The sequence below is a fragment of the Rhineura floridana genome, chromosome 15 (assembly GCF_030035675.1).
Source record: "Rhineura floridana isolate rRhiFlo1 chromosome 15, rRhiFlo1.hap2, whole genome shotgun sequence".
In the NCBI taxonomy this organism is placed as follows: domain Eukaryota; kingdom Metazoa; phylum Chordata; class Lepidosauria; order Squamata; family Rhineuridae; genus Rhineura; species Rhineura floridana.
Genome location: NC_084494.1, coordinates 3,426,141 through 3,447,570, shown reverse-complemented (window position 1 = coordinate 3,447,570; position 21,430 = coordinate 3,426,141). Strand labels below are relative to the sequence as shown.

General features: G+C 45.2%; 1 protein-coding gene across 2 annotated transcripts in view; it reads right to left on the bottom strand.

Moving 5' to 3' along the window:
* Positions 1–2,651: 2,651 nt before the first annotated feature.
* Positions 2,652–21,430, bottom strand: part of CSF3R (colony stimulating factor 3 receptor) — a 39,347-nt gene continuing 20,568 nt past the window's right edge. For both annotated transcript variants that reach the window (XM_061597533.1, XM_061597532.1), the window contains 7 exons: positions 16,850–17,044; positions 14,686–14,787; positions 12,446–12,592; positions 10,795–10,935; positions 9,144–9,234; positions 6,933–7,014; positions 2,652–6,113 (listed from right to left, as the gene is read on the bottom strand). In XM_061597533.1, the coding sequence (XP_061453517.1) occupies positions 5,598–6,113; positions 6,933–7,014; positions 9,144–9,234; positions 10,795–10,935; positions 12,446–12,592; positions 14,686–14,787; positions 16,850–17,044 (1,274 nt within the window). In that variant the 3' untranslated portion in view covers positions 2,652–5,597. The remainder of the gene's footprint in view (positions 6,114–6,932; positions 7,015–9,143; positions 9,235–10,794; positions 10,936–12,445; positions 12,593–14,685; positions 14,788–16,849; positions 17,045–21,430) is intronic.

Sequence of the window (21,430 nt, the reverse complement as noted above, 5' to 3'; positions counted from 1 at the left end):
TGGCATGGAGTCTGCCACCACCACTACTCTTCTTTTTGTTGTGGGGCCTGGTTCCACTGCGTCTGCTTGACTGAGCTTCAGCCTCTCGCTTGCTGTTCCCTGGGGTCTCCTGTCATTCTTCCTCTGCAGGCTGTCCTCTAGTCTCATCCTCCGCAGTTCCACTGGTGAAGGGTGTCTTCTAGCTCTTCTGTCACCCTTTTCCATGGAGTTTCCTCCACTTCGTTGTTGCTCTCCACAGCAGTCTCTTCCGCTTCAACATCCTGTACCTCCCGTACTTCTCTTGTTGTTCTTCCAGTGATCTGCCTAAGAACTCCTTGTCTTGTGGCCACCCACCGTTCCAGGCCTCTCACCTTTTCTTCCAACAACACCACCAGCTTGCACTTGTTGCACAAGGACACCATGTTGTTCTCAGGCAAGAAACAAACACTGCACACACCTTGCAGGTCGTCACCACTGGAGCATCCTTTCCATCCATAGTCTCTACTGCCTTTTGTTTATTTCTTCCTACTTGTTTTGGAATCGCCTGTGCTTTGTCCTGTCCTCCTTCAGGGTAAATACGAGAGTCCCACTGGTATGTGGTGCGCCATACAAGGGGAAAAAAACAATTTAGGGACCTCCCCCCCCCCCAAACTCCTCTGCCAAACTCCTGTTAACTTGCTCTGTTCGATCGCTCTTTGAAAGCTGGCTTGCTTGGACCAGCTAACACAGCTCTCTCTGCTCAGCTCAGTTAGGAGTCAGGAAACAGAATGCAGTGTAAAGCTCTATTGTTAATATGTAGCCTTTGAACTCCTTTTCTGCTGACTAAGGTCATCAGTCCTCCAAAGCCAAGTATTACCTTTTGTGACTGGCAGTCTTTCCAGAATGTCTTGACACTCAGAGAAAGGCTGGCAGCTGCTGCCTGAAATGCTTCTAGCTGGAGATGGAAGCTGGGCCTTCTGCATGCAACACTTGTGCCACTGAGCTGCAGGGCTTCAGGTCTGCAGCAAGCCCTGTATAATATGCTCTGACCATCAGCAGCTCTGCAAGGCCTCTCTCAGCCCTGCTTACTTCCGGACGTTTAATCGGAGATGGTACAAAATGAACCAGGAATCTTAGGCTGTATACTCGCTAAACCTTGTAGCGCCTTAAGTGTGGTTTTTCTCAATCCAGAATTGTTCATGCTCATTCTCAACAGAGTTTCAATCTAGATTTATTCTACATCCTGCTGTCCATGTGGGTGGGTGTGGCTGCTTGATACACCATTGAAAACCCTCTCCTTGATTAGGTTTGCCACACCTTTTTCTCCGTGCACGTGCCCCAGATGAATGAAGAACGTGGGAGGATCTGTCAATTTCTGTTCTCTCAGTTTCTCATTTTTCCAATCTTAAATTTGGTTCTCCACATTTCTGCAACAATCTGCCATTTTTAAAAAAAAGAATCATGAAAATTCAGAAGAATTTTAGTGCAAATATCTAACACACACTTTTGAAGTCAGTCTTGACTAATGTGCACTTTTGCATTCAGTTTTCCCTAATATAATGCATATTAATGTTATTTTCACTAATATATTCATTTTATGTACACTTTTCCCTAATACATGCTTTTTCGTATAGTTTATTGTTTGTTTATTAAATTTATATCCCGCCCTTCCTCCCAGAAGGAGCCCAGGGCGGCAAACATAAACACTGAAAGCTCTCCAAAATATCTTAAAAGCAAAAGACTTTAAAAATATAAAAGCAAAACATCTTTAAAAAAACTTTAAGGACATCTTGACGAGAGGTTTCTCCCTTGGTTCCTGCTTTGAGGCAGGAAGAGAGAGGCACTCCAACCATACGTTGATTGGAGAACTGAATCACAAAACTTGGATAAGAGCGAATTCTGAAGGATGGCTGTATTTCAGTTCACTTATTGTTTCAGGAAGTGTGAATTCATAAATTTGCCTATAAATGCTAATTGAAATTTCTGCTCCATCCCTACCGTTATGTGGAGACTGTGATTGCCTTAAAGAGCCAGTGTGGTGTACAGCACACCACAGAGTGTTGGACAGCAACCTGGGAGACCCAGATTCAGATCCCCACTCAGTGATGAAGCTCACTGGGCGACTGTAGGCCAGTCACTGCCTCTCAGCCTAACTTACCTCACAGGGTTGTTGTAGGGATTAAATGAGGAGAGGGAGAACCATGTATGCTATGTGAGCTCCTTGGAGAAAAAGTGGGATATAAATGCAATAAATAAATAAAGGTTTGTCCGTGATCTGGGCAAAAGATTATTCCCCTCCCCCCTGCACCCTCTGTGACCTTGCAAAATATCTTGAAGTGGAACAAACTTTGTAGATTCTACTTTTCTTTCTTGGTGATCAAAGAACCCTACAACTGTCCTAAGCAAATTGCTTGTACAGTTGGAGTGGCGGAACCTGAGGGAAAAAGTTTGAAAACAGCCAAGGCTCCCCCTGCCCCCCCAGCTCCATATTTGCAACATCACAGTTTGCAACAGAACTGTAAGACCTGAAGGTCCTGGAAGCTTCCTTGGGGATCACGTGCTGACCATTCCCACCCTACAAAGATGTGTAGCAGCTGCAGCCAATGCCTGTCTGCTGTGCCTGGATACGATATTGGGAGGGGAGTGCAAGAGACTTTCCTTTCAAGAGTCACCCTGAGGGCAAACACCAGAAGAATTATGGAGAATTTTTAATTTGCAGCATTCTATGTAAATGATAAATAAACAGCAGCAGTGGGTAAAACATTTTGAAGAAACTGTGGAGTTCCGCACCCTTCATCCAAGAAAATCATAGAATAGCAGATTTGGAAGGGGCCTATAAAGTCATTGAGTCCAACCCCCTGCTCAATGCAGGGATCCATCTTAAAGTATACCCAACAGGTGGCTGTCCAACTGCTTCTTGAATGCCTCCAATGTTGGAGAGCCCACCACCTCCCTAGGTCATTGGGTCCATTGTCACATGGCTCTAACAGTTAGGAAGTTTTTCCTGATGTTCAGCCAAAATCTGCCTTCCTTTAATTATTCTGCATTCTTCACTCTGGGGCAATTGAGAAGACATCCTGGCCCTCCTCTGTGTGACATTTCAAGTACTTGATGAATGCTATCTTATCTCCCCTCAATCTTCTCTTCTCCAGGCTAAACATGCCCAGTTCTTTCAGTCTCTCCTCATAGGGCTTTGTTTCCAGTCCTCTGATCATCCTCGTTGCCCTCCTCTGAACCCGTTCCAGTTTGTCTGCATCCTTTTTAAAGGGTGGTGTCCAGAACTGAATGCAGTACTCAAGATGAGGTCTAACCAGTGCCGGATACAGGGGAACTAGTAGTTCATGGAATGTGGAAACTATACATGCAGCCTAAAATAGCATTTGCCTTTTTTTGCAGCCACGTCGCACTATTGGCTCATATTCAGCTTGTGATCAACAACAATTCCAAGCTCCTGCTCGCATGTAGTATTGCTGAGTCAAGTATCCCCCATCTTATAACTGTTCATTTGGTTTCTTTTTCATCCCCTTTGACTTTTCCCCCTAGCCGTATTTAGAAAGAACACTCCTTTTTCTCCTTCTTGATTCTCCAAGGTGTTCCCCTCACAATCCTTTCAGGCAAACTGACATTCTGTGAGTAGCACCCTAATTTCCTATCACATGAACTGCACCAACATCACATTGTACAACACTGGGTCCAGTGTGCTGGCGAGGCCTCTGCTATTTTTAGCAAACTGATTAAATGAGAAAAAAGCAACATCACAATGATCATGAATTGACCAGGATGTAATTTTCTCCTGCCTGTTGCTTCTTTCCTTCCTCCCTGCACTGCCCAGCTCTGGATTATGGATCTTACCCAGCTAACAAGACGCCTCTTGGCATCCCCTCCACAGCTCTTCTCTCCTCAAGTCTGTTGCAAGGGAGGGGGGGGCAGCCCGGGCAGAGCTTGGAAAAGTTACTTTTTTGAACTACAACTCCCATCAACCTCAGCCAGCATGGCCACTGGATTGAGCTGGTAGGAGTTGTAGTTCAAAAAAGTAACTGTTCCAAGCTCTGACCGGGGAGTTTGCCTCTAGACAAGGCTGTAGAGTACTAAATCCTAGACATGTTTAGAAGGTGCGGGAGGGCTCCTTTCTGTCAACAAAACCTAGCACTTGGGATAAGTACCTGAATGCAGGGTATGTGTCTTCCAAAGGGATCCAAGTCTGCTTTCTCTGGGGGCTGTAGCAGTTGCAACTGAGATAGTGGTAGAACCATATTTTCCGACTCTTATTTACAAGGGATATTTCCCTCTTTCCTGGTTCCTGACCCTGGTAAATCATTGTGCCAATTTTCTCCTTGTCTTTTGGGAACAATCCTGCCTTTTTTGGGGGGAAGGAAACACTTGTGTGCATCCCAGAAAGAGTGCTAAATCTCTGGAGTGAGAGGGATGCATCTTGAGCCTGGTCATGATCCACCTGTTGAAGAGCATCGATCTACCCCAGGCATGGGGAACCTTTGGCTCAGGGGATTCATCAGGCCCACCAGGCCTCCCCATTTGGTGCACCAGGCTGTTTTGGCTAAGCCATACCCACCTGGCAATCACCTAGCATCATATACGACATCAGGTGTAGGCAGGTAAACATTGGCTAGACTGGACCAAAAGGGTCTTCTGGTCATCAGGTCTTCAAAGCACAGGGCAAGAGGCAATCAGCTGATTGTCGGGGCTTCAAAGTGCCATGTCATCTGATGTCATTCTGACATCAGTGACTGAAACATGGATGGCCCCACACATCTGTCACATTTGGCCTAAAAGGGGGGAGAGTAGGGGATATAAGGATGTGGCCTACTGGTCAGATCCAGTTCGTCACCCCTGGTCCCCACTGACCAGCAGCAACTCTCCAGGGTTTCAGATAGGAAGTCCCAGTCCTAGCTGGAGATGTTGGGGATTGAACCTGTGGCCACCTGGACGCACATCAGATGCTCTCCCATTGAGCTATGAGTGGGGGGAGCAAAAGGCATCACTTTGTGCCCCTGAGAACGCCAGCCCAATGTCTACCCCATTTTCCTGAGCTCTCTAGAGCAGGGGTGGGAACCTTTCCTGGCCAGTGGGCCAGATCATGATCTCCCCAACCCCAGGTGTGCTGAGGGAGGTGAGGCCATAAAAAAACTGTCAGGACTTCCAAGAGCAGCCTGGGGATGCAAACAGCGCCATGCTATTCTAGACCTCCGCTTTCCAAAGGTGCGAAGGAGCAGCGCAAAGCTGCTTCCAACAGCAGCATTGGCAGGGAGAATGGAAGCTGCTTCCTTGAGCAAGGCTCGCTCCCATCAGCTGGTGGAGGTGGGTGGAGTGCACTTTGCTCCAGCAAAGGAACAGTTGGGAGCCCCCTTGAAGGTCCTGATTGTTTCTTGGAAGCCCCACCTGATGTCACATATGACATTGAGTGTAGGGCAGCTGGGCATGGCTTCCCCCAAACGGTCTGGTAGGCCAAAGGGTCCTCATTCCTGCTCTAGAACGTGAAACATAAAATACAGGTGGCTGGCGGGCACACTCAGTACTTTTTCCCTGAAGGAGGAGGAGGAGAACTTCAAACACAAGAAGCAGTGAGCCACTCCAGTTGTACCTTTGATCCACCTTCCCACCCACCCCATGTCAACAAGGTTCTACGGTCTTCGGAAGTTGCTCAGGTCTTCATCCCCATCAATTTTTAGACCCTGTAGCAGTGGGAAATCCAACAGGGCTGTGTCCGTAAAGACGGCATCTTCCTGGGAATTGCAGCCGAGTTCTCTGTTTGCCTGGTCACTGTGAAACCACAGATTCTCGTATGACTTTGGGCTGGGTGTCATGTCACACAGAAGTGGCTGCGTGGAGTTAGAGCGTATGTAGAAAGTGGGCGATGCCTTCTGTTGGCTGCGGTAGCTGTCCCCAAACACCTTGGCATACTGGACAGACTCTGGGCTATTCATGTAAGAGGCTGGCCTTGGGCCACTGGCCGGCAGAGCAGCATCAGCATCACTGATGTAAGATTCAGAGAAGGCTGCCATTGGCCCATCCTCCAGGGCCTTAGTGGGCTCACTCTTCCCACAGGAGAGGCATTTCTTCTCATCTACTTCAATGACCAAGATGGCAGAAACCATGACAGGGCTGAGCTCACATGCCTTTGGAGCCTGGAGGATCTCCTGAGAAAGGAGGCAGGAGGAAAAGAGATGGTTAAAGGCAACAGTGCAGACCATTGCCCTGCTGGCAAGATCACAGCAAGGGGCCCTCACCTCTGCAGTCAGTGATCAGGGTCCTCAGCAAGGTTCACAAGCAAGTTCTGATAAAGCTGGCTATGTCCAGAGCTTGGAAAAGTTATTTTGAACTACAATTCCCATCAGTCCAATCCAGTGGCCATGCTGGCTGGGGCTGATGGGAGTTGTAGTTTTAAAAAAGTAACTTTTCCAAGCTCTGGCCATGCCTTGTTAGGCCCCGTCATCTGCAGTCACTGGTTGACTGCTTTGCAGGTCTGGTTATCATGGCCAGCCGTCACCAACAGCCCTGGCTTCGTCCATGTATTCATCTGGACCAGACTTCCCCAACCTGGCACCCTCCAGCCACTTTGGACCACAATTCCCATCAGCCCCAGCAAACATGGCCATATGATGCTCGTGCTGATGGGAGTTGTAGTACAAAATGGCTGGAGGGCACCTGGTTGGGGAAGGCTGATCTGGACTAAGAAAGCACAGAGTTTGCATTCAAGGCCCATTTTCATAAACCTCACTAGTGTGCGGCTACTGGTCTTTTGGGCCGATCTGCACTGACTTCTAGCTGTGGCCACTACACAATGAGGGTTTGTGTGCAGAATTCAGTGTGGGTCAGGGAGGGGTTGCACACCTTCCCAGCTGTGCCACCTACAAACGCATCATGCTGCAGGTGAAATGTGCATAAAATGAGAGTTGCTGTGCAAAAAAGGGCAGCAGGAGGAGCAGCAGACTAGGCCACAGAGACCCCACATTCACCTCTTGCAGAATGGCTGGTGCCCATCGGCCCAGGCTGCTGTTGGCTGGGTCAGGGACGCTGGGCCAGAACTGGGTCTTCATCCTGTGGGTCACAAGAGAGAGAAACCTGGTGAGATGTGAGGAGCGCCTCATAGAGCCCAGATTTTTCTTAGGGTTTTCTCTTTTCATTCTCCCCCCCCCCCCCAATCCTCATGGATTATTTTTGCTCAGAAATCTTCCAGTGGAAACCTTACCACAGCAAATCTACATAGAATATACTGTTTATCACTTCTATATCATTCACTGCTTATTTTGCAAATGAATATTTTTCACCATTTGTCGTTTTTAAATAAATGTCCGGTTAACTTTCTTTTTGGTGTGGTTCTGGCTCTTTGATCACTACCCATATACTCACTGGAGCAAATTAATACAATTTGAATTTAAAACCTGTTTTTAACATATCGGCCCCTATTTGTCTCCAGATGATACAGAGTGGGAGAAAATCAAGTAGAGTTTTGACTTCCATCAGATTGACAGCTCTTGGCAAAAACATGCAAAATCCTTAACCCACCCCGTAAGTGCCATTCCTGTCATTGTAAGGCTTTGTATCTGCAGGGATGATTCAGGAAAAGATTCACCCTGCTACATGCTGCATTGACCAAGAAATAAAATACAAATGTCTGGAGAACATTGGTGCTAATAAGGAGATTTCTTCCCAATACAAACAACAGCTTCAAGGAGAAATTTTCCTCAGGAATGCAGCAGGAGAGAAAGGGATAAAAAAAACCCTCCATGCCTGCTGGGAATGATTTAAAGCCATGCCTAGGTTAGCCCTAGCTATATGTTTTAATAATGTGTATCCTACCTATGTAATCTTCAACCTATGGTTTTGTAAGTACCTTTCTCGCATTTTGATCTAGTTGTGGCATTTTAGTGTCAGTCAGACTTAGGGCCAAACAAATAAAAATGTACCTACTAAAACCATTTCATTACAGAGCATTTTCCTCACCTGCCAGCCATTGTTTGTGTCTTCATTAAACTTCATCTAGTTCTGTGATGTTTAATACTCTCTGCCTCTTTCCCCACTGAAAGTTTCCTTCTCCCTCCTACACCTTGTCTTGCTTCATCCATTTCCAACCGTTGGCCTTTATTGTCAACCCACCCGTCTGTGTGTGCTCCTCTTGCCCAGCTGGTACAGACAGTCCTCCCCATGATAGAATAACCTTTAATGAATACCCACTGTATTTTGAGGGGAACACCACTAAAGGGCTAGTGTATCTAGGCCGAGGAAGTTAAGTGGTCTTCCTGAGTGGTAAGATTAGTTTCTCTTTCCTCTTTCTTCCTTGCTTTCTGCTGTAACCAGTACTGGTTGATGTTGCTCAGTAAAATAACCTGTTTAGCTTTGCAGCCACTGTCTGTCTTCCTTGAGGTAAGATAAAACCTCAACACCCCAGGACAGATAATGTCCCCTACAGGCAGCCAAAAGGGAGCCACCAATGCCTGGGAACGGAAAATCCATCCCTCTGGTTTGCAGTCCCCTCAAAAAAATCTGCAGTGGGATGGCAAAATCACTAGGACACAATAAATGAGTGGGCACATCTAATTTACATGAGATGCAAAAAACAATAAGCATCCAAGCAGAGTGACCCAAATAAAAAGGTAAAACATCACAAGATACTGGCAGAGAATTTATTTATGAAGAAAAAAAAAAGCATTTTGGCCCTTATATATGCTAGGCCTTCACCAGAGGTCAAATCAAAGTGAGAAAACAAACTGCAGAGATCTCTGGAAATACCTTCAATTTTTTTCTCTTTTTCTAGGTCTTAGAAGAAAAAATATTAACATATTACCAGAGATGTCTACAGTTTTATTTATTCATATTTTTATATACATCTCATTCACAGCCAAAGATGGTTCAGTCTTGACATCATCAACTCTGAAAAAAACCATCTCTCCAGCCTAAGCTACCTTCTTCATCTTTCTGGATACAACCAATGACTACTAGTACAGCCAAGCCGAGTCTTCACTGTCCTCTGCTGCCCCCTGGCTCGTTCTCCCCTTCCTCACTACTTACCTGCCAAGCTTTGGCCTCCTTCCACCCACCGGCAAAAACCTCAATTCCTGTCTTAGGCCCCTTGGGCAGCAACTGTGTTTCTTCTCTGTTGGTACAGGACCTGCACTCAGATGTTAAGCAGGAGTTCTGCAGCTTCTCTAGCGCCTTCCTGTACTCACCTTTTGCTTTTGTGGAAGCAGATCACCAGGACAATAATTGCAAGCAAGAGTAGCCCAATCAGCAGATACACAAAGGGGAGATCCGTGTCATCTGGAAGAGGGACCAAGAAATTAGTTGGCGGCAGCAGTGATTAGAGACAGCCTTCCACATTTGGGGCGGAAGGGGCAAGGGGAGTATAGTGTGCACTTAGAACTGTTCAGCCTTGCATGCTCATCATCTGTTGGCTACAGCATCGAGTGGTGACAAACTGCCATAATGGAGTCAGTTCAAACGTCCCACTGCAAATCACTTGTAAAGAGAAATAATGCAAAATACACACGTATGAATTGACCCTTAGGGTAGTATTCCAGGCTAGTCCTACTCAGAGCAAACCCACTGAAGCCAACAGACATGACTAACTTAAGTTCATTATTCAATGGGTTTACTCTGAGTAGAACTTAGTTGAATATAGCCCTCAGTCTCACGCTAGGAGTCAGTGGGTGGGTTGACATCAGGAAGCACGCTGAGGGGGGAAAGTCTTTCCAGTTCCACCCTTTGGGCTCAGAGGGACCGGAGGGGGCAGGGCGTCTCTTTTATGGATAAGCACAGAGAGGTTGCACCATAATTGTGGATTGTGCAGGAGGAGGGAGAACTTAAATCAGCTTTTCCCAAATTGGTGCCCTCCCAACGTTCTTGGACTCCAACTCCAAACACCATTAGCCAACATGGATAATGGGCAGGGATAATGGGAACAGGAACCCAAAACCTTGGGATTGGGAAACGGGTTGGGGAAAGGTGACATAAAGCGTTCTTGCCAGCCTTTCCTAGGACAAGTTTACATACACTACTTTCTGCTTCTCCTTTCATTCGTGAAGATATTTATTTGCACGGGTGCTTAGATTTTTATTTAGAATGATGATGAGTAAAGGCGCTTCCAGACTGTTGCTAATTTTGGATGGGATTCAATCTAGGGTTGCCAGGCTCTTGGCCTGAGACTGATCCCGTATCTTTAGGAGAAGAGAAAGTCAGCCAAGTGCAGGTGTTCTTGCAACACTGTAATGGGAAAAACCACAAGGTGGAATTCTCCCTTCCCCGTGCCCAACTTTTAAAGATACAGAAGACCTCTTGGAGGCTGGGCCTGGCATCCAAGAGATCTTCTGTATCTTTAAAAGGTGTGCAGGGAGAAGGGAGAATTCCACCTTGTGGTTTTTCCCATTACAGTGTTGCAAGAACACCTGCACTTGGCTGACTTTCTCTTCTATAGATACGGGATCAGCCTCAGGCCGTGGGCCTGGCAACCCTAATTCAATCACATCCCGGCAAATTCAGGATGCACAATTAAAGCTGATTTGGAGCTCTTGTGCAACAAACCCACTTCCCCCCAGAATTTGACTTCTTGCAATAAGTGACAGGAAAATGCACTGCGTGGAGAAGCTATTATCTGTTAAAAACAAACAACAAAAAAGAAGAAAATCCTTAGACCATGAAACTGCAAGTTTTTAAAAGAACCTCCATTTTGCCCCACCCACCCAGACATCAGCCTCTACCTTCCAATCTTTTGGAGTTATTTTGTCATTCCCTAAGTCCTGAAAGTGTTTGACAGCATTAGGTAGTGACAGTCCATGACCACCCCCACCCCCACCCCAGACCCACTCCTATGGTTCTTCTTACCAATTCCCTTGGTGTAGAGTACAAGGATGCTTCCGTTGGTACTCCCACCCACAGTCGAGGCCATTATATGCACCCTGTACATCCTTGAAGGCCAGAGACCCTTGATGGTGAAGGTGTCCACAGAGGAGTTCATAACAGCACCTAGAGGAAAAGGCAGCTGCTTTTAACCCCCTCGGGAGAAAATGTGTAGACAAGGCGGAGGCTCAGAGGCCGGAGGGAGAGTGGGGGAGCAACGGGTGATGGGGCACCATTGTTAGGCCTGCCTCAAAGGATCTCTGGGCCTATTGGATGGCTTTTTATAGCGGGGGGGGAGAAGTAATGGTGATAAGTGTGGCATGAGAGGCATTTTCGGGATGATGGCTTGAGAAGGAAGCCTGCCGCCCTGGGCTCCTACTGGGAGGAAGGGCGGGATATAACCCTAAGAAATAAACAAAAAAGCCTTGCCAAGATCAGCTCCAGGCAGGAATCCAAGTGACAGGAGGAGCAGGAAGAGGCAGTAAAAGTGGCCTGTTGGGAAAGGAGAGTTTGGCTCGGGCAGCTCGGCTCAGGAGGCCAGCCAGGAAAAGGTTTGAAAGTGCAGGCAGGTGAATTTCATGGTTACATCATAAACTGGTTTTTTAAAAAGCTTTTGATTGATTAATCAGGCAGCAGAGAGAGGTGTAAGGAAGCTGAGTGCAATTATGTACAGCTTAAAACTAAAAAAGGTTTATTGAGGATCCTCAGTTTCCCCCGTTTCTCTCCCTCTTGCCATCTCTCCATATTCTCTCTCTCTCTCTTTTCCTCCCTTATTTCAGCCTTCCTTCAGTTCATGGAGGGGAGGTGAGAGGTTGGGGGATTATATATATACATATACAAGGGATACATATATACAAGGAATAAGATGTTTAAAGCTAATTTTGGTGAATGACAAGTTTATTAAAAACGTTTAAAATATAAATTTCTAAAAGTTCAAGTTAATATGCCAGGCATCACTTCCCACAGTGTCCTCCAGAGGCTGTTGGGCTCCAGCTCTCCTCAGCCAACCTAGTCAGTGGCCAGGGATGATGAGAGGTATAGTCCAGCAACAACTGGAGAGCACCACATTTGCTGCCCCCGTGGGAGGAGACGCACACGCAGACACTTCTCTCATCCCATTGCGTCTTCGGGCCAAATATCCGATGGACAGCTGCGTTAGTTTGTTGCAGCAAAACCCACTAAGATTATTCAACAGATTTGCTTCCAATCCTATACATTCCTACTTGGAGATGTAAATGGGAAGTAGGTCCCATGGGGCTTACTCCTAGGTAAGTGGCACAGGATTGCAGTCCTGTTGTGGCAGAAGATTTCATGCAGAGTCCACTTGTGCCTTTGACAGAATTATGTCTCTTGGGCCTATGAAAGTGATGAAATGTTCACCACAACAATCTTGCTGTTCTGGCCCAAAAGATTTTTGAAATCATTCAAAACCCTCAAAGTCTGTCTACCAGAGGTGAAAGTGGGAATCCAGCCAACCATGCTATCCCTCTTTCAGACACACTTGAGCTCTCAGAAAAAAATCTATTGTCTGCTTCCAGCCTTGCTTTCCCCTTGCTCACTGGCTTGGCAATTGCAGATTTCTCCCTGCCCTCTTGTGGGGAATATGATAAGCCACAAGTGACAGGGTGCAACTCACTGCTCATGTCCTCATTGGTGCCAATCCAGAAAATGGTGTAGTTGATGATGAAGCCATTCTGCTTTTCAACTGGGATAGGCTCCCAGTGAATCTCAGCTGTTGACTTACTGATAATGCCTGGATGAAGTTTGGGGGTCTCAGATGGAGCTGCAGAGAAGTAGGGGGAGGGAGGGAGAGAGGTTATTAATATTACCACTGGCAGACCAGGGACTGCTACAGAGGGCTGCTGGACCAAAGCTTGCTGTGAGTGATCCAGGGACGTTGTTCTCAGCTTTACAATTCAGAAAAGGTAAAGCAGAAGACGGTGACTGAACATTGGAAGAATATTTTTCCAGCACTACAGTGTACCCTTCAGAGGGAGTGGCATTCCTGAAGGGTTAGGATTAACTCAAATAGCAACGCCAGAATTTATAATTTTGGAAATTCAGCTGTGGGACTCAAACTGCATATGGGCGAACGTTTTAATTTAGAAGCAACAAAGGCTACATACACACTTGCTAATTTCTAGCAGGAAAATGTAGTTTTTCTCAGTACAGAATTGTTTATGCTTATCGACTGAGTACCTATGACATTTTGGGTAGAAACACACTCATTATTGTGCCAGTTTCCCCTGTCTCTTCTGAAAACGGGCACACAACGCTAGTCAAATCTTGCCCCTTTTTAATGTAAACTTGGTGGGAGCAGCTTTACTGTGTTGTGTGCATGAAACAAATGAGGGCAGACCCAGCATTTGGGGGTGTATCCACACCTGCCCAGTAATGTTGTGGGTGGGTGTATACCAAAATAAGGGAAAGGTTTTCAAAGGCATAATATAATCAAGAGGAGGGTTTTCAAAGTAACCACACCCACCTGTCTGAACAGCAGGATCTTCAATCAATCTGGGTTGAAAGCAGCATCTTAAGGATGAACATGAACAATTCTGTCCTGAGAAACTACATTTCTATGCTACTAAGAGGTGTGTGTATGCACGCTGCTTTCAATCTAGATTGAAGATCCTGCTGTCCACACCGGTGGGTGTGGTTACCTGTGGGAATGAGATCCATTGGTCAGTGCGAAAGCATTCCGTCAGCCTAACAGATTTGAGCTCCTTCTTTGCCGCTAGCTGCTGATTGTACTAATCCGTGTTTCTTTCTTAGCAAAAATTACTGATATGAATATCAATAATTTTAAAGGAAATACCGATAAATGAAAGAAAATATGATAAAATTATCATTCTTAATATTGACATTTTAGAGAGATTTTTTTTTTAAAAAAATCCGTTTTCAAAATAGCCACAGAAAATCACTGCATAAAAATGTGATCCACATGACAGATAATAATGGAAAATTCATACCAAATCTGCAGGGCTGGCACCAGCATGCCTAGGCCCACAGCACCATTTGCCCCAACCCCCCTCCCTATACAGGCAGTGTGGGGCTTATATAACCTTCCCCCACACCCACCTACCTATGGCATCAGTGTGCACGTCCTACAAGTTGTGCACACATGCCTGCCATCACCCAAGATGGCTGCGGGGGCATCCCTAAGGGGTGCCATCTTGGGTGATGTCAGGCATGCATGTGCATCATGCAGGGCTCATACAATGATCCGTTAATGTGACAGGTAGGCGAGGCAGGCAGGCTTATTTATTTATTGTGGAGTGTGTGTGCCTGGGAGCTCATGCTCCCAGGCAGTGTCAGGTCACATGACCCGATGCTGCCACAGATCGTGGAGCGGGGTCCACCATCCCACCCTATAGAGGGGCCCCTCTATGCTGCAGGGAACAACCTGGCTGTGCGCTGGTGCCAAGTCTGCAAATCTGAATTGGGTGGAATCCAATCCCTTGTTACCTGATACGCACATGAAACCCCTCCCCTTGATTATACCCCACCACAATATCATAGGGCAGGTGTGGATACATTTCCCATTGTTCAGGCCGCCTCTATCTGTTTTCAAATGGACACACTGCAGGGCAATGCAGAAGCAATCTGTAAGGAGCTTTATTTTGAGAATGAAAACAGTTTATCAAGAAGCACTTTTCAGGGGCAAATAATATGCATAGTGTGTGTGGGCTTTGTAGAAAAAACAAGAACTCAGCCTCCACTGAGTCTAGAATAACATTTTGTGTGTTTGAAGCCTCAGTTTCTCCCAATCTAAGATGCCAAACCAAGAAAAGTTTGTTCAAAAAGTAGCTTTAGACTGCCAATCCCCACATGATGGAAGCTGAGCTGAAGAGTCCCAAGAGGAGGAGGTGGCAATACCTTTCTGCCTGGTGTAAACTTCCACAGACTTGGGCATCCCCACTCCATCCCTGTAGAGTGGGTAGATGGAGATGTTGTAGCACTGAAAAGGGTCCACATTTTCTGAAAAAGAGAAGGGAAAGGTTTGCCAGAAGATGTAAGATCAGAAGCTGAAGCTGTGACTGGGCTTGGAGAACTTTTCTCAGTGATACTCATCATTAAACAGAAAAGAGTGGCATTGCTGGGAGAGGTCCCTGGGCTGGCCAAACATGGCAAGCATCCCTGGAGCCTGTTCTTTGGCAATTGCCCAGTCAACGAGGAAGTGCTCAATTTTTCATACTGGCTATCTGACTTTTTCAAAGGGAAACGTTCTTTCTTGTTTGAAATGGTGATTTTTGATTTGAGAATTTGATCCAACTCTAAGCAACTTTTGCTACTTCCCCCCCCCCATTACTTTCAGAAAAATTGTTAGCTGCATATTGTATGGTGTTATGGTTATGCTGAATGCTACTCTGGATATACCATCATCATCAGGTGAGGGCCCCCTGCAGATACCATCTTATCAGGAGGTCCGTTCTGCACAACATAGGAAATGGACCTTTAGTGTGGTGGCACCTACCCTGTGGAATTCCCTCCCTTTGAATATCTTTTCGGCACCTATTGAAGACCTTCCTCTTTCAACAAGCCTTTTAAGTAGAGACCTTATCACAGTCTGCTTCTGTGTTGGAATTGCTTTTTAATATGTTTTTAAACCTTTGTTTTAAAAAAAATGTTTTAAAACTTTTTTAAAGATTTCTTCCAAGCTTCTTTAAAGAATGTTTTTAAAGTTGTTTTGTTTTAATGTATCTTAAAGTCTGTTTTTATGATGTTTTAAAGTGTTTTTAGTGCTTTTGTTTGCCGCCCTGGTCTCCTGCTGGGAGGAAGGGCGGGATATAAATCAAATAATAAATAAATAAATAAATAAATAAATAAATAAATAAATAAAATCAGTGTTTGGGAATGAAGTGGCCATGTGAGTATTTATTTATTTCATCAGCTTAATTTCTTCTGTATATTTATTTATTTATTTCATCACAGTGGCACAGAAACTGTGTAAGGATATAGCAGCACCGCAGAGTGGTTTGCCACAGGAAAGAGTCCCAGAACAACTGGCCCTTGTGGACCTTCCCAAGGGGCACATTTGCATCATTTGATCACATTAATAGGGACCACAACACTGAATGCTCTGATAATTCTTTTGCAGTATAATATTGTAACATCACAACTCCATGCATTGAAAGAGAGGCAATCACAGGCTGCAGGCACTGAACATTTCCATGCTAGAAAATGTTGTGTGCGCACATACATATGTTTACAAGAAATAAATAGCCAAATACGTTTATGCTTGTGTGTGCCCATTCACATCTAGAGTGGGGTGGGACTAGTTTTTTTCAAAAGGTGCTGTGGCTAGTGGTGGTAGGGATGAACCTTTCCCCATCTTAACTCCCATCTCTTCAGGCACTAGGACAAAAGTGCCTAAAGTTGTTGAGGGTGAGAAGAGGAGGCACGGGGTGGATTCAGCCACTGCTTTCTACTACTCAAGGGAATTGGAAGAGAGGACTGGCTGCTCCCACATGATCCCGCCTGCCTGCCCTCCCGCCCATGGAGTTCTTGGAGAGGGGCTCCAATTTCTCTGCATCCCACCATGGTCTGGTGGGTACACAGGATGCAGCCTTCTCTGTTATGGCACCCAGACCCTGGAACTCCCTCCCTTGGGAGGCCTATCTGGTCCATTCCCAAAGGCAGGCTTTCAACACTGGCTGGTCTGTTCCTTCTGGCTAGTTTGCTTTTCGGCTCTGTGCTTTTTTAAAATGTTGTGCCACTGATCTGTTTTTTAATATAGTTGTGATTTCATATTATGATTATAAGCGAGGGTCCTTTGGGCTGAAAAATGGCCTGTACATGTTAATATAAACACATGAAAAATGCAAACACATAAACATGGCCTATTCCATCATGTCTAGTCTGGACCCATCTGACAAAAGCTCCCATGGACTTCCCACGCTCAGGAATGTGGCGGCATAACAGGATCATGGGGAATTTCTGCCGTGCCCCCACCTCACCCCAGTGAACAGCTGCATTCCTTTGTCTCCCAAGCAGCTGTTGTGATGGGTGAAAAGACTTCCACCCTCTCCGTCCTGCTCACCTTGGATCAGGGCTTGTGTGATGGCACCACTCTGTACTTTGGTCCATCCAAAGTTGTTGTCGACAGGTGAGTCTGCAGAGGTCACTCTGTGCCACTCGATGATGTAGCCAGTGGCTGGTGCCCCTGGGAGATCCCAGCGCGCCCAGATGCTCTTCTCATTGTGTGGGGAGACTTGGAAGCTGGGCACGGGTTGACCTAGGGACAGTATAAGGAAATGCAGGGAAAACTGTTAGAATTATAGGTGAGAGAGCAAGGCATACCTGGAGGAGGGGGGATCTTTGCTTCTGTTACAGGGGTTTTAAAAAAATTGCCCCCCTCAAGCAGCCCCCCTCAAAAAAGCTTGTGTGTCTGTGTTTGCAGCTGTAGGGGAAAAAACCCTCCGCTAAACACTGATTTAGGTAGTTGATTTAATAGTACAAGCCTGTGTACATCTACTCAGAAGTTTAAGGTGCAAAGGTTGCAATCCTAGACCCATTTACCTGGGAATAATCGTGGCTGAGCTCAGTGGAACCTAGCTCAGGTTTGCACTGTAAATCAAGTTTCCCATTCTCATATGTTTTCTTTAAAAATGTATCCTAAATTGGTTAATCTAATCACTAACGAGCATTTACACACTGAAATACTTTTTTGGAAAGAAAGGCATTCCCTTCTTCTGTTTCACTTCTGCTGCTCTTTCATCTGTTGCACAACTGCCCTATCTCCCCCCAAACACAGACTGCTTTCAAATGGGAGTCTATGGTGGAATTGGTCGTGCTTGTGCACGCAAACTTTTTGCAGTCTTTTGTAGTCTCCACAGACCAAATATTCTGCAAATGCTGACCTGTTTTTTTTTTTTTACATTTCACCTAGATTTCCCATTACTGCAGAAAATCCAGTAAGTAAACATAACCTGTCATGCATAGCCAATGTGGAAGCTCATTGGGGCATTTATTCTGCTTATTATTACTGCTTGGGCCAAAGACCGTTGCAGTACAAACAAAAGAATTAACAGAGTTAACATAGAACTATTTAAAACAGATATAACATATAATACGTGAAATCTAAATATTTAAATAAAATTAACAGGGAATTTGATTGCTTATAAAATTAAAATAGGTTATAATCTAAAATCAGAGCATTTAGCAAAAACATTAAATTAAGGCATCCCCCAAACAGGCAACTGCATTGTCAGTAATAATTTTTTTGCAAATTCTTGATGCCTCCAAAGCAAAAAGTGGCAGTTACAGTAATGTCTGTATCAGACAAGAGGAGAAAAATCTCTGGCTCAGAGTTAAAAAGCAGGCAAGACAAACTAGGGCATTTTATTTGGTGGGTGATCATTGTCACGTGTGTGGGGTGACTTTCATTGGGTGTTCTCTATCACCGCACCCTCTACTTCCATTTGCTCTGCACCCAAGCACCACCCACCCATTATGTTTCCAGCAGCCCACATGATTAGTCTTCCTATTTCTACCAACTGCCGCATGCTGAAGGCATGTTCAGATTTCAGCAGTCCTGTTGGAGGAGCTGTTATCTCAAGATAACCACACAGTACAGGTGTGGCATTTCCTTGGAGACTGTAATTGCAGGATATACATTGGACTCTTAATTTTTTTGCAGAAGACCTTGTTATCAGTGCTTCTTTATTTATTAAATTTATATCCCACCCTTCTTCCCAGAAGGAGCCCAGGGCAGTACACAAAAACACTAAAGGCGCTCTAAAACATCTTAAGAACAAAAGACTTTGAAACATCTTAAAACAAAACATCTTAAAAACATATTTTTTTAAAAAAAGCTTTAAAAAATCTTAAAAAGCAATCCCAGCACACACGCAGACTGGGATAGGTCTCAAAAGGCTTGTTGAAAGAGGAAGGTTTCAGTAGGTGCCGAAAAGATAACAGAGATGCCCCCTGTCTAATATTTAAGGGGAGGGAATTCCAGAGTGTCGGCGCCATAGCACCAAAGGCCCACTTCCTATGTTGTGCGGAACAGGCCTCCTGAGAAGATGGTATCTGCTGGAGGCCCTCGCCTGCAGAGCGCAGTGATCAGCTGGGTATATAATCTCCACTCAGCAGCCCTGAAGCCAATTGTGTAACCTTGGGCCAGTCACTGTCTCAGCCTAACTAGCAGGGCTGTAGTGAGGATAATATGAGGGAGGGAAAGAACCACGTACACAGGCCAGGGAGGGGATCCTTGAGGTGCCAAACCAAACCAAAATGCAGGATGATTTATTGTAGCCCAACATGTTTCAGGTTAACACACAACCCTTTTATCAAGGGCAACCTGCAAAAATAAATTAATACAAATCAGAATAAAAGTTGTATGAATATTGTTGCTGTTGATTACAACTTATGGCGACCCTATGAATCAGCGACCTCCAGAAGCATCTGTTATAAACCACCCTGTTCAGATCTTGTAAGTTCAGGTCTGTGGCTTCCTTTATGGAATCAGCCCATCTCTTGTTTGGCCTTCCTCTTTTTCTACTCCCTTCCGGTTTCCCCAGCATTATTGTGTTTTCTAGTGAATCATGTCTTCTCATTATGTGTCCAAAGTTTGATAACCTCAGTTTCATCATTTTAGCTTCTAGTGATCTGGTTTAATTTGTTCTGAGACCCAATTATTTGTCTTTTTCTCAGTCCATGGTATCTGCAAAGCTCTCCTCCACCACCACATTTCAAATGAGTTGATTTTCTCTTATCCGCTTTTTTCACTGTCCAACTTTCATATCCATACATAGGGATTGGAAATACCATGGTCTGAGTGATCCTGACTTTAGTGGTCAGTGATACATCTTTGCATTTGAGGACCTTTTCTAGTTCTCTCATAGTGGCCCTCCCCAGTCCTAGCCTTCTTCTGATTTCTTGACTATTGCCTCCATTTTGGTTAATGACTGTGCCAAGGTAATGATAATCCTTGACAAGTTCAATGTCCTCGTTGTCAACTTTAGAGTTACATAAATCTTCTGTTGTCATTACTTTAGTCTTTTTGACGTTCAGCTGTATAAATATTATAAGCTTATGAACAAGTGCCTAAGTACAGAACGAACCAGGTTCAAATAACTCACAAAACATCACACTGCATTGTGCTGGCAGATATATTAGAAAATAAGAGGAACAACCAAAGAATAATATTAAAAGATTTCATTTGCTGGATTCTTAAAGACATGGCACTTATTCCAGTTAGACAAAAGTGGAATTATACTCATGAGTGAACTTACAAGATACTGAAAAGGAGCCAACTAACAAAGCAAAAGCAGAAAAGTGTTTTTGCAGATTGCCCTTAATAAAATGTGTTGGGCTACAATAAATCATCCAAATTACTTTTCAAGCCCTGCATTTTGGTTTGGTTTGAACTTTCAAGGATTCCCCCCTTTCCCTGGCCTGAGTGTGCTTTAGTGCTCACCCGCTGTTTCTGGAAGAGCCATGTATGCCACCTTGACCTCCTTGGACGAAAGGTGGAATAAAATTTAATAATAAATAGAATAAATGACAGCAACCCCCCCATACAAAGACTAAAGGGGTAGCACTCTCTCTCTCCCCCCTTCTTTCTCTGATGATTAAATTTCCAGAGTGAAATTATGGAATAGGATGTAAATGTGCACTTTTTTATTTTGAAAGGAACTTCAGCAGAAAATGAATATCCTATAGCAAATATTTATGTCCCTAATCATAAGCAAAATAGATTTCATAAGGAATTTTTCAAAATACTAATTCAAATACTAGAACGGCATTATTCTTGCAGGTGATTGATATACAGATTTGAACAAGATTGGTAAAACTTTTCATTCATTGGAAGACGCCTGTGCATGAATTTGTTTTATGTGGGGAGATCGGCACCCAATGATCAACACACAATCTTGACAGAAAAAGGCTTTGATCCAATGGCATGGGTACTGGAAGTCTTTTATCTGCTGCAGCCTTCATCTGTCTTCACAGCCGTTGTAACATACACATTGTTGTCCTCCGCCTGTTCTGCCAGGGTATGCTTATGGCTACTCTCAGCTTTTGCCCACCATCCCCCCGCTTCACCTACCTTTCTCTGCTGCTTTTGCAGCTGCGTGCTGCGCGCACAGGGTTGCCATCAATCAAGATGGCGGCCAAGGTTGATGGCATGCAGCGCGTGCATTGCTGCCATCAACCAAGATGGCAGCAGAGGCTTCAGCTCCTTACGGAAACCTCAGCCGCCATCTTTATGGATGGCAACCCTGCGCGCACTGCAAAAAACAACAGAGAGAAAGGTAAGTGAAGCGGGGATGGTGGGCGGCTCGGGCGGATCGCGGAAGGGGAGCAGAGGGCCCCCTGTAGCTCCAGGACCCTCGGGCCAGTGCCCCACCTGGCCGCCCTTTGGAACCGGCCCTGCCAGTGGCCATGCTTGCTGAGGCTGATGGGAGTTGTAGTTTTAAAAAAAGTAACTTTTCCATTCTCTGCCTTCTGTAGGAGAAAGATCTCCAACACAGGTCAGGAATTTCTTGGAGGGGCCATACTCATCAGAATTTGTCTCCCAACAGATATTGGGGTAATTGAAGCCCCCATCATGCCTCCTTGTAACACTGGCAATTTGCTTTGCAAAAGTTTCGTCTTTTCCTTGATTGGGTGGATGGTT